The following is a 12,611-nucleotide window of genomic DNA, read 5'->3' as shown; positions in this document are numbered from 1 at the left end:
ATATTGTATTCACGATTATTTATTTTATATTGTGTACTACTCCTATACGGTAATAATATCTTTGTCCCATGTTAACTAGCTGCATTTATTATTTATTATATAAACCTTGTTATGTGCGTGTGAGGGAGAAAAATAGACAGAGAGAAAAAAAGCATGATTCGCAGCGGGAAAAAGTTGCATTAAAATTGCGGTAATCACGATTGATTTTGTTAAATCTTAGTTAATTAGGAAATCTGGTTGGTATATATAAGTATATAGATAGAATAGATATAGATATTTTATTATAGAAATATAGGAGTATATTTTAAAAATATAGGAGATTAGGAGTATAATTTTGAATCCGGTGATGGTGATGATGGAAATTAGTAACGAAAGTTGTAATACTAGCAACAGAAGTAGCGTTGAATCGTCGTCACCGTTGAAAACGATTAACAGTAACAACGGTTACAGGCAGCAGATGAAAAAGTTAGAGGTTTATAATGAGGTTCTTCACCGACTTAAAGCTTCTAACATTCAAGAGGCTAATCAACCTGGATTTGATTATCAACTTTTGGCTCATTTCAATCGTCTTCCTACCAGGTATTTTACATATTTGATAAAAAAAAAAAAAAAAAAAAAAAAGCCCTTAGATACAAATATGATTTGAGTACTTATTGGATTAGATGTGTGATTTTGTTTTTGTATGTCTGTAATTCAGGCGTGTAAACTGATAACTGTTGAATATTTAATTTATTATTTGAAATGATTTTGATTTTATTTGCTATTTCGTTAAAATCAATCTCTTAGGTTGAACGTAATTATCACTCGTATTATTATTTTGATTTTTTTACAATTGAATTCTATCCTGATTAAGAACAATACATACAAACTAAGTAGAAGATATACTGTAATATGATATTGCAGTTTATACAGTATATAGACATACATTAATACGAATATTTTTAATGCAGTTAACTAATGTAGGTGAAATATTGTAATTGTTGTATTGAAGGTATGCACTAGATGTAAATGTGGAAAGGGCTGAAGATGTGCTAATGCATAAACGATTACTGCATCTAGCGCATGATCCTGCTAATAGGCCTGCATTTGAGGTTCGACTAGTGCAGGTAATTAGCTCAAATACACCTTCAATTCCAGCTAAATTATATGTATTTGTAACAATCCGATATGAACATTCTTTGATATTATTTATAGGTTCTATTAATTACAGTACTTATTTATGGTTTACTAGTCAAATTTAGCCTTTTCATTGTTCATTAATAGGGACGTTTGGTCCACCTAACCTTTTTCTTATCGGCCTGTTCTGGAAATCAGATATTATTATGGATTCGTTGATAAAGAAAGCATAATAATCTATTTGATTTACAGAAATATTATAATAAATTTTAGTGACTATGACTACATTATCATTATTTTGACTCTAAATATTAGTAGATCACTACACTGGGGAAAAAATGCTTCTCCTTACTTTATGCAAGCTTGGTCCCAATTTAAGCTACCACTTTATACTTTTATAAGTTGATAACTATTACATGTTAATTTACTAATTTAGTACCTCTAAAGTAGTAAATTGTATAGTTTTATAAGAGCTTGGTCTCTTCGTTATTACTCGTATATGTGAATGTTCTATTTGTGCTTTCCGTATTTTGATGATTTAGTATATCTGAATTATTATATGCAGGTTTCTTCAACAACTGATGGTAGCTCTGATGATATAGATAATTTCACAACCCAGAGGTAACATTTGAGTTGTAGAATCAAAGTTATTCACCAATAATTTATTTCTTTAAATCTACAAAGTTTATTGAAGATGCAATTCAACTGCTTTCTTGTTTATTTAGATATTATTTATTGTACCTTTAGTTTTGTTAACTAACTATTAGTTTATGACAGCATTCATCTGCCACCTGCCTTCGGCTCATCACCTAATCTCGAAGCCCTTGCACTTGAAGCAAATGAGCCCCGTGTTCGAAATGGTGATAGTGCTGTAAATAGTTATCCAACTACTGCCAGGTATATATTTGGATAAAAATATGGTACTTGCTTTTTTCTTTGACATGAGATACATTAGACCATCATAATGGATGCAATAGCATATGCATGCATTTTCGTGCTGCTTTTTATTGTATTTTAATCACGCCATTCAAACTTAATACATTATCATGGCATATTATTTTCTTTTAATAGTATAGCATGTAACACTCTTTTATGTCTTAAACTCTTACCAGGCCCATGCACGAAATCACATTTTCAACAGATGACAAACCAAAGCTTCTGAGTCAGGTGCTTATTCGTTGTTTTAAAAGATCAATTATGAATTTTATAACCTGCCTCTTCGATTTACATCTTCTTGTTCTTATGGCTCTCTTTTAAAAATGAGGTACTACATGCCATATGCAAAGTAACTTCTGAAAGTTTTCTTGTTGTTTGACATATTAAATTTTCCATTTCATACGATAGAATCTGTTAAGTCATTTACATCTTTATTACCTTTCTTTTGAGTAGTTTTTGGCAGCTCATAGATTAAAACATGATCTAATTTTCCAGTTGACAGCCTTACTGGCTGAAGTAGGACTGAACATCCAGGAAGCACATGCTTTTTCCACAGTCGATCGATACTCATTAGATGTCTTCCTTGTTGATGGCTGGCCATATGAGGTAGTATCAAATTGTACCTTTTCACCTGTATATATGGAGCAATGATGTTTTGTCAATTTGTTCTTTTTTAACGGAGAATTTTCAGGAGACCGAGCAGCTGCGAAGTGCACTGGAAAGAGAACTTTTAAAACTCGAGGTATAGTAGTTACTATTGTGTCTGATGACTATTCTTTTTAACTTCATTGATATGACATTCAGTTTTGAGATAACTTATTCAAGTACAAACTTCTTAGTGCTACTATTCTGTTATGACACCACCCTCAAAATGTTAACTACATTGCAGAACCAGTCTTGCTCAGTTCAAAGGTCATTGTCTGCAATAAGTGAGCTGGAGCAAACAAGCACATCGTGCCAACCTAATCACCTAACAATACCTAATGATGGTACGGATGTATGGGAAATTGATTCTCGGTTTCTGATACTCGACCGGAAAGTTGCATCTGGGTCATATGGTGATCTGTAAGTATTTATAACTACTGGTCACTGGAGTATTAGTCTGTTAACTTGTCCTATTCAAGGATTTTGCATTAAGGTTATATAAATCTGAACTTTTACTGTGTGATTGTTGATCTAGATATAAAGGTACGTATCGTAGTCAAGAAGTGGCTATCAAGATTCTTAAAACTGAGCGTGTAAACACAGATTTGCAAAAAGAATTTGCGCAGGAAGTTTATATCTTGAGGTTAGTCAATAATCACTTGTACATTTTCTCATAGACATGGTATGATACTAGTTTACATATATTATCTCCAGTTAACTCAGTTCCACAAATTTTCTTTTTAAATTTTATTATTGCTCCGTAAATGTGATCTTTATATCTTTTTATTCCGTGTCCTGGTTATGTACAGGAAAGTCAGGCATAAGAATGTTGTGCAGTTCATAGGAGCATGTACCAAGCCTCCAAGTTTGTGTATTGTTACAGGTAATACCATGATCTCAAACGACCGAACAAACTTACGAGTGAAAATTAAACGTAAACACAATGATAGGCAAACCAATCGGCTTTGCTAAACTTTATTAATCAAATATCAAAAACTCAAAGAAACAATAAGTTAGGGTTCTTTATATAGAGGACTAAACATAACTAGATAAGGAAACAAATAAATGGATTAAAAATCCTTATTCAAAACAATCTTCCTTCCTCATGCACTCCAAGAATTCGTGTCAAACTAACCTATTCCTTTCTTGAACCTTCTAGAACCATCCACCATATATGCATCATCCTCACCTTCTTCAAAAAGACTCGTCCTCGAGTCTACAACATCATTGACTGAGATTAACGAGCTAGGTTTAGCACGAACAATCGCAATCTTGATTAGATCATCTTGATTCGGTAAGGACTTGTGAAATTAACATCAGAAGGCTTGTAACAAAGGTTGAACATCACATATTTATTGAAGGCTTCACTTGATATGCTCCATTTAACAGGCTCAGGTTTTTGATACAGACAATTCTTGTCTGATACTGTTTAGAATAAGCTTCCATGCTCTTTTTGTAGCTGTCGAAAGCTCTTCCAACTCAAGCAGTTGCTTCAGGACTTACTTCCACAAAAAGGTAGCCTCGTCCTCTGGTTTTTATCGGGTGTCCAGAAGCGCGGAAGTGAGGTTAACACCGTCCGCTTGTAACTCTTCTTCCTCACCATCCGTATCATAAATGGGTTTGGTATTTTCATCCACCATAGGTTCGGGAATGTATTCCAGATTAAAAATTTGATCAACCGAATCAAAAAAAGTCATCCGATTGAGCCTAACTTGAAAATTCAGGATTTTCAAGCCTCGTCTCTATATTACGTAAGACATATTTCATGTAATCCAACTCTTGAATCCTACGATTCAGTCTCTCGATCTTAGCATAACGAGGATCACTATCACTGTCTCTTTTGGAGAATCTGTGACTCGTACCCTAGTAATACTGCCCGGAAGCATTAAGAAAATCATCACCACTGCCTCTTACAGCGAATCTGTGAACCATCTAGAACCATCCACCGTATATGCAACAACATGGGTTGGTTGACTCCGACACTTGTTGCTCAAAGAGTATTAATTATCATTAATCATTTACAAAAAAAATCAACCGTTTTATTTATCTCTCTCATCATCTCATCCATTCATCATACTTTATTAAGTGTAATAAATTATAGCTTAGGTTGATTTTCAGTCATATAATAATCATTTCTCTTATTAGTTACATATTTTAATATTTTAATTACAAACTGTAATATTAGTGAAATAATAAATTTCATATGTACATTTTGCTCCTTTGACCCATCCAAAATTAAACTTGACCCAAAAGAACAAACATTTTGTATGTAAGTGTCAAAATGGCCACTTCTATAGATATGTAATGAACAGGTACTTAGTCACAGGAAAACTGCAAAATGGAACTCCATTTTGTTATGTTCCGTGAAAACTTAAACATTACCTCTTTTGGAAGGTTATCAAGGTAGAGATATGATATTTCTATCACTTCATTGCCATTATTACAAATTGATCGTGGTCCAAAACAATACTTTATTTTCTCATAATAGGCGTTATAAAAAAAATAGTCGAATACGTTCATAGAACCATGTGTCGAGTCAAACTTTAATTCTCAAGTGGCAGTGGCAGCATTTTTTTTTTTTTTTTAATTGTGCATATTTCACGTCCATTAGTTCTAATCGGTCTAATTAGATATACTTTTGTGATTACCAGAGTTCATGAGCGGGGGGAGTGTATATGACTATTTGCACAAACAGAAGGGTAGTTTTAAGCTTCCAACGTTACTCAAGGTCTCAATTGATATTTCAAAGGGTATGAATTACCTGCACCAGAATAACATTATACACAGGGACCTCAAGGCAGCTAATCTTTTAATGGACGAACATGAAGTAAGATTGTTAGTCTTTCTATAGTTCTGACTTTTATATCTTGGCTATCACATCTTCATTTTTCTAATGTAATATAAAGGCAAAGATAATATCATCATAAATGAATCCTAGCAAAAAGCTAGAAGTTACACCACACTAGAGATCACCGAACAAACTCGAACCTAAACAAATGACACGTAGCCCAAATGATAAAAGATAATAATAAACATTTAAGCATATGCTATTTAAATAAAAAATTTTAGCTAAATATATATGTGTAATTATGGTTTCAGGTTGTGAAGGTAGCTGACTTTGGCGTTGCAAGAGTGAAGGCTCAAACTGGTGTTATGACAGCAGAAACAGGGACATATCGTTGGATGGCTCCCGAGGTATGTTAAAATTTCTCGAAAAGATGCTAAATTTATGATATATGATTCATGAGTTATAAATAGCTGTATGGTTCTTGAACATTTCTACATTGGCATATATAAAAGTTGCGCCTTTAAGGTCAATTCTGTGATAAAGTCAAAGTCTCACATGTCTTTTTGTATTGAAGGTTATTGAACACAAGCCCTATGATCACAAGGCTGATGTTTTCAGTTTTGGGATTGTATTATGGGAGTTACTAACAGGAAAGGTACATTATGTTTAAGTATTTTCTGGTAATGAGGCATATATATTTTTTGCTTTATATTAATTTGAACTTATATACTGTTCTTGTATGCTTGTTTGTAAAGGTACCATACGAATACTTAACGCCCCTACAGGCAGCTGTTGGCGTGGTACAAAAGGTGAGGGATCAATCATTACTCATAGTATTATATATTTTCCCCCATTAAAATTGTAACATATCGGTCTACGTATAATCTTATAGAGTTCAAAAAAAAAAAAAAAAAAAATATGAAATATAATATCAAATCCTTTTATCTAGACAATATTGCGTTAGTTGATTCGTATTGGCCATAATGGGCAAATAGTCAAATTGAATATTTCATTTTTTTGGAACATACTAAAAATAAATACATTAATTCTTGTTTTTATAATTTTATGCCAAATAAATGAATTTTATTATTAGTTAGGTTACAACTAAAATTTGACACATGACCCATTTCTTGTTTTCAGGGTTTAAGGCCTACTATCCCAAAAAATACTCCACCGAAACTTGCTGAATTGCTTGATAAATGCTGGCAACAAGACCCGAGTTTGAGACCAGACTTTTCAGAAATTATTGAAACTCTAAAGCAGATAGCTAAGGAGGTATGCACACTATCTATCATTTTAAAACACATAAATATAAGATACCGTTTTTTTGTTCGTAACCTTTTAAGATTTAAAAGGCTTTCTAAGTTAACCATCCAAATACCTTCAATAGATCCACAACATCAACCACTCTTTTACAAAAAGGCCAATTTTGGTTAAACTTTTTATCTCAAACGGGTCAAATGGGTTAGTTAAATCAATGAAATTTGTAAAAGTTAAAGACTCAGTTGGATTGTAACTTGTAAGTTGGTTAAAGTTTGTTCAATTGATTACAGACATTTTACATATTCAACCCAAACATTTTCTGCCTCTTTAGCCTTTACCCACCCAATGCATCTTTGCCATTTCTATTGTTGTATGGTACTAACATTTTCTTATGTTTGATGGAATCACAAAATTAATATTTTAATATTGTAAATTAATTAATTAAAACGAATGGGTCTTAAAGATCTTGTTATGGCATTTTTCACGTGCATAAGTTGCGTGACATGGACACTGGTTTTTGTTATTTTTAGGTTGGAGAGGAAGTAGTAGATGATCGAAAAAAGGATAAAGGATTCCTATCCGTGCTTAGACGAGGGCATCAATGAAAACCAAACAATAATCGTTTATTTTATAACATTTTCGGTCCACACTTTTTTTTTTTCTAACAACCATAGTTGCCTTACGCTGGTGTCGTGTACATTATTGTATTTTATATCAAAATGGACTGAAATAGTAAATTATTGATTATATAGAATTATACTTGAAGTTTAACATTGTTTCTGATTTGTTAAAATCTGGGATTATGCCTACAAGTAGCAGCCCTTATTCTGGACCAGTTATTATGCCTACAATTCAACGGTTATGTGTCATGGCTAAACTAATGGTTTATAAAATAGATATAAATAATGGTTTTGCTTTCTCATTACAACATTCTTTTTATATATCTGAAAACCAAAATCAAACCTTTTGATGTGAAGAAGATCATTTTCAGAAGGGTTTGAATCCAGAGCAATATCAATTTTTTGAATTGTATATTGCTCTGGATTTCTCCATTCTAATCTATCATCAATCATAATTTACAAATTCCATAATAAACAATCTTTTGATTGTTTATTATTGGAAAGTTTTATCATGAGTTTGTTATTATTTTTTTAAATTTTAATAAAAAGGTAATTCAATGGACAATCCTACAACAATGAAGAAACCAATGGAACAATCCGGTACTAGGAACCAAAGCGAAGTCATTGTAAAAATCGATAATCGTGAAAAAGAAAATGGAGGTCCCACAATGTTGCGTAGCCCCAGCTACGAGTTCTGGAAGGATGAAAATGATAACACACAAAATCTTTCGAATTCGAATTATGATTCTCCTGTTAGAGGTGTAATTAGCGAATGTGTCAATAATAGTCGAGTTTCGGATTCTAAACTGTCGTTTGAAAACAGCGATATACATGATCATGAAAAGTATGAAGACGAATCATCATCAGATGAAGATTATAAAGAAGATGAACAACGATTATTGAACCAACAACGACAAAGACGAGTACCAAGCAATTTGAGTTACTACGCTCCTGATAATGACGAGGTTTTAAAATGTACGTCGTTTCAGAGGAGAGCAAGTTTAGTACGCACCAAAACGACACAATCAAGATTATTTGATCCACCGGATGTTTCTTACGCTAAACCTAGTGGCCAGACGCCAGGTGTATTTACACGAGGCTCTGCAAGGATTGAAAATGACGATGAAGATGAATCTTTGTTTGATGATGATAATCCTGATGATTTGAAGAACGATAAAGTTAATGCATTAACGATTATTCAATGGATTAGTCTTGTTTTGATCCTGGCGTCGTTGATTTCCACTGCTAGGTTTCTTAAATGGAAACAAACGTCGTTTAGGGGACTTTATTTATGGCAATGGGAGCTTTTAATCCTTGTGTTAATATGTGGAAGATTGGTTTCGGGTTGGTGTGTTAGGATTGCTGTTTTCTTCATCGAACGAAATTTTCTCTTGAGAAAACGAGTTTTATATTTTGTGTATGGCGTTAAGACCCCGGTCAAGAACTGTATCTGGTTATGTTGGGTTTTAATCGCTTGGAATTCGATATTTAATGAGACGGTTGAAGCGTTACATATACCTTTGCTTGAAGTTATAAACAAGTTCATGGTGTGTATGCTTGTTGCGACATCGTTATGGTTAATCAAGACTCTTATAGTTAAAGTTCTCGCATCGTCGTTTCATGTGAATAAATTCTTTGATCGGATTCAAGATGCTTTGTTTAATCAATATGTTATCGAGACGCTTTCAGGGCCTCCATTGGTTGAGATTGGCGGTTATTCGTTTAAAGAAAAAGGTAGTGCGAGAATAGGGAGTGGAAGGATTCAACGAAATTTGGGGGGTTCGGATAAATATGATGGAGGGATTAGTATTGATCATTTGCATAGGTTGAACCATGAGAACGTGTCGGCTTGGAACATGAAAAGATTGATGAAAATCATTCGTCATGGATCGTTGACAACATTGGATGAACATTTACATGGTACATATTATGATGAAACAGGGACAGAAATTCGAAGTGAAATCGAAGCAAAACGTGCTGCTAGGAACATCTTCTTGAATGTTACTAGGCGTCGATCCAAGTAAGCTCAATCTTGAATACATTACATTGACATTCTACAACTACAAAAATTGAAAAAGATTCATCTTACAAATGAGAGTTGAGGGTTTTTCAGGTTCATCTATTTGGATGATTTAATGAGGTTTTTGAGAGAAGATGAAGCTATAAAGACACTCTCTTTGTTGGCAGCATCACCTGAAGATGAAAGAGTAGGAAAAAGAGCCTTAAAGAATTGGGTGGTAAGGTTTTTCAAGTTTTGATACATTAAGGTGTTTGTTTTTTTAAAATGTTTTTGTCTAGCTAAAGATTTGTGGACCATGTCTATAGAGAATATGTGGCCTAAAGTCTGTATGTATGCTGAATAGCGAAAATTGTTTGTTTTTATGTCTGCAAAATAACTTAATTCTATCTGCAGCCTTAGAAACATATTTTTAAATCTTCGAGTTTGTGGACAGAATAAGACATTATTTTATCTTAAGTCTCAGAAAAGCAAACAGTCTAAAGTAAAAACGTCTACGAATGCACATACATAAGACATAATAAGATCTACAATCTAGAAAACAAACAACACCAAAATCAAAAAAAAAAAAATCAAAAAAAAAAAAAAAAAAAGGTTATTTCTAACGACATGTCTTTAAGGTGCATAAAAGTATTGTACATAACGGTTATATGTTGACTTTAAAGTGATGATTATTAATTTGTGCAACACTTTTATGCACTGTAAAGATAGTCGGTTGTCGTTAGAAGAATCTAAATAACAATTGCATAATAAATTGATTCTTTGTAAATGATATAGTAACATAACATTTTATGTTATTTTTGCCAGTATAATATGGTCACTTACAGTTGCTTGATATGCATGCTACATTTTTTTTCAGGTTAATGTTTTCCGAGAACGAAAAGCACTTGCGTTGACACTAAATGATACGAAAACCGCAGTGAACAAACTACATCGAATGGTGAATGTGTTAGTCGCACTTATCATTTTAATCATTTGCCTTGTGATCCTAAACATTGCGACTACTCAAGTTTTAGTTCTTATAAGCTCGCAACTTGTCTTGGTAGCCTTTATATTCGGTAACACTTGTAAAACAATATTCGAGTCCATCATCTTTTTGTTTGTGTTGCACCCTTTTGATGTTGGGGATCGTTGTGAGGTCGACGGAATTCAGGTATAACTAACTATTTTCCTAATATAAATATAACATTTGTGCACATTTTGTAACTGCATTTGCTTTTTATCAGATGATGGTTGAAGAAATGAATATTCTGAACACGATTTTTCTAAGAGGGGACAATCAGAAGGTTTACTATCCTAATAGCACTCTTTTGATGAGATCCATCGTCAACTTCTATCGAAGTCCCGATATGGCAGACACAGTTGACTTTTTAATCCCCGTTAATACACCGGGAGAAAAAATCACAATTATCAAACAAAGAATAGTCAAGTAAGTATTCGTCTATTTGGGTTTTCCGGTTATATGTTATATTAATAAACGGGTCCATGGGTAAAAAAATGTACATTAAAGTTTTAAGGAAACGACTCAAAGCATTTACTCAAAGAGGACGAATTTCGGATAGATGCTATGTCTACTAAAACGTTCTAATTATTAGTGGTGTTTGTTTTAATGATTCAAAGTTTATGGTCTAAATATTTTTAATTTTTAATTTTTTTTGAAAGACAAACTCACACATTCCATAACACAAATTAACCACAGAATATATATCCAAATTGTCCTAAGCAGGACTCGAACCTTCAACGTTGGGAGGGCTATGTCGATACTGCTAGGCCAATGACCCTTTGGTTATGAATTAAATATTTGTCTTTATTGATGTTATGCAGCTATGTAGAGAACAACAAGGATCATTGGTACTCGAATCCCATCGTGGTACCAATGGATATGTTCGATCTAAACACACAAAAGTTATCAGTTTGGGTGCAACACAAAATTAACTATCAAGATATAACAGAAAGGTCAGTGAGAAGGGGCAAGGTTATGGAAGAGATGATTCGAATATTTAGAGAACTTGATATTGAATACCAAGCATGTCCACTTGATGTCAACATTCGAAGCATGCCTATGCAAGTTACTCCTACTCGCCTTCCTCCGACGTGGGGACAATCTAATTGAACGAGAACTTGAGACCAACATCACAATTGTTAGCAAAATGTACATGAACTCGTTCATGAATCATGAAGCCGAGAGTGTAAATACTAAGGATTATACGAAGCGACCGAAGAGAAAATATTTGTTTGGCTCTTAAACTATTCTAGTCCAAAAATTGGACTCGATAACAAATTGTTTGGTTCGGGGAATTAGTATGAGCATTTTCAAATGTTGATTGGTAGATGAGGTTTAATGTAAATTAATTAAAGATGGAATGCTTGTGCAGTCAAGAATATGGTGTAAATTACTCCTATTTACACATCAATTGATCCATTGTTCATTTACCTTAATTTTTCTTCTTCTTGCAATCTTTCTCTAGTTAATTAAGGGTGCGTTTGAAAAAACTGAATGATTAAGTGTTGAATGGTTCATAATCTGATGATATAAAGGTTCTGAATGAATTCGGTTCTGAATGACAATAACTTATTTGATAATCATACAAACCAAAAGAGCGGAATAAAAATGACAATGAAAGTAAATACAATTATAACAAGCTAATAAAGAATATCCCAAGTAATAGCTGCACAAAAAAGCATAAAACAAAAACAGTAAACATGACGGTCGAGAGAACGTCAAAGTTATCGCAACAATTGAATGATTAAGTGCCGAATGGTTCATAACTTGATTTATTCAAAGGTTCTAAATGAACTCGATTTTGAATGACAATAACTTGTTTGATAATCATACAAGCCGAAAGAGTAGAATGCAAATAACAATGAAAGTTAAAACAAACCTAACAAGATAACAAAGAATATCCTAAGTAATAGCTGCACTTAAAAGCATAAAATACAAAAACAGTAAACATGACTGTCGAGAGAACGTAAAACGCGATGCAACAAATGAATGACTAAGCGCATAATGGTTCATAATTAGAATGATTCAAATATTTTGAATAAACTCGATTTTGAATGACAATAACCTATTTGATAATCATACAAGCCAAACAAGGTGGAATGCAAATGACAATGAAAGTAAATTCAAGCCTAACAAGCTAACAAAGAATATTATAAGAGCATGAGGAGTAGGGTGTGTCCCCTCACTGTTACCTCTTCTGTCGCCAAATAGCCACACCTCACT

The 12,611-nt window shown here is 33.2% G+C and overlaps 2 protein-coding genes across 2 annotated transcripts; both read left to right on the top strand.

Moving 5' to 3' along the window:
- The first annotated feature begins 273 nt into the window (after positions 1 to 273).
- On the top strand, positions 274 to 7,467 carry LOC139871645 (serine/threonine-protein kinase STY46-like). The gene is made up of 16 exons (XM_071859364.1): positions 274 to 579; positions 992 to 1,106; positions 1,682 to 1,737; positions 1,894 to 2,013; positions 2,229 to 2,283; positions 2,548 to 2,658; positions 2,744 to 2,794; positions 2,942 to 3,117; positions 3,233 to 3,340; positions 3,507 to 3,580; positions 5,349 to 5,524; positions 5,797 to 5,892; positions 6,060 to 6,140; positions 6,241 to 6,294; positions 6,626 to 6,760; positions 7,279 to 7,467. Exons 1-16 carry the CDS (start codon positions 347 to 349, stop codon positions 7,351 to 7,353), a joined length of 1,716 nt encoding a protein of 571 aa, XP_071715465.1. The 5' UTR covers positions 274 to 346; the 3' UTR covers positions 7,354 to 7,467.
- Positions 7,468 to 7,925: 458 nt separating this feature from the next.
- LOC139871010 (mechanosensitive ion channel protein 8-like) lies at positions 7,926 to 11,742 on the top strand. The gene is made up of 5 exons (XM_071858763.1): positions 7,926 to 9,388; positions 9,482 to 9,605; positions 10,245 to 10,538; positions 10,612 to 10,814; positions 11,210 to 11,742. The coding sequence occupies exons 1-5, from the start codon at positions 7,926 to 7,928 to the stop codon at positions 11,496 to 11,498; spliced, it is 2,373 nt and encodes a 790-aa protein (XP_071714864.1). The 3' UTR covers positions 11,499 to 11,742.
- The last annotated feature ends 869 nt before the right edge of the window (positions 11,743 to 12,611 follow it).

Source organism: Rutidosis leptorrhynchoides, chromosome 10 (genome assembly GCF_046630445.1).
Source record: "Rutidosis leptorrhynchoides isolate AG116_Rl617_1_P2 chromosome 10, CSIRO_AGI_Rlap_v1, whole genome shotgun sequence".
Classification (NCBI taxonomy): Eukaryota; Viridiplantae; Streptophyta; class Magnoliopsida; order Asterales; family Asteraceae; genus Rutidosis; species Rutidosis leptorrhynchoides.
The sequence above is the reverse complement of the archived record's forward strand: the minus strand, read 5'-3'. Positions and strand labels throughout refer to the sequence as shown.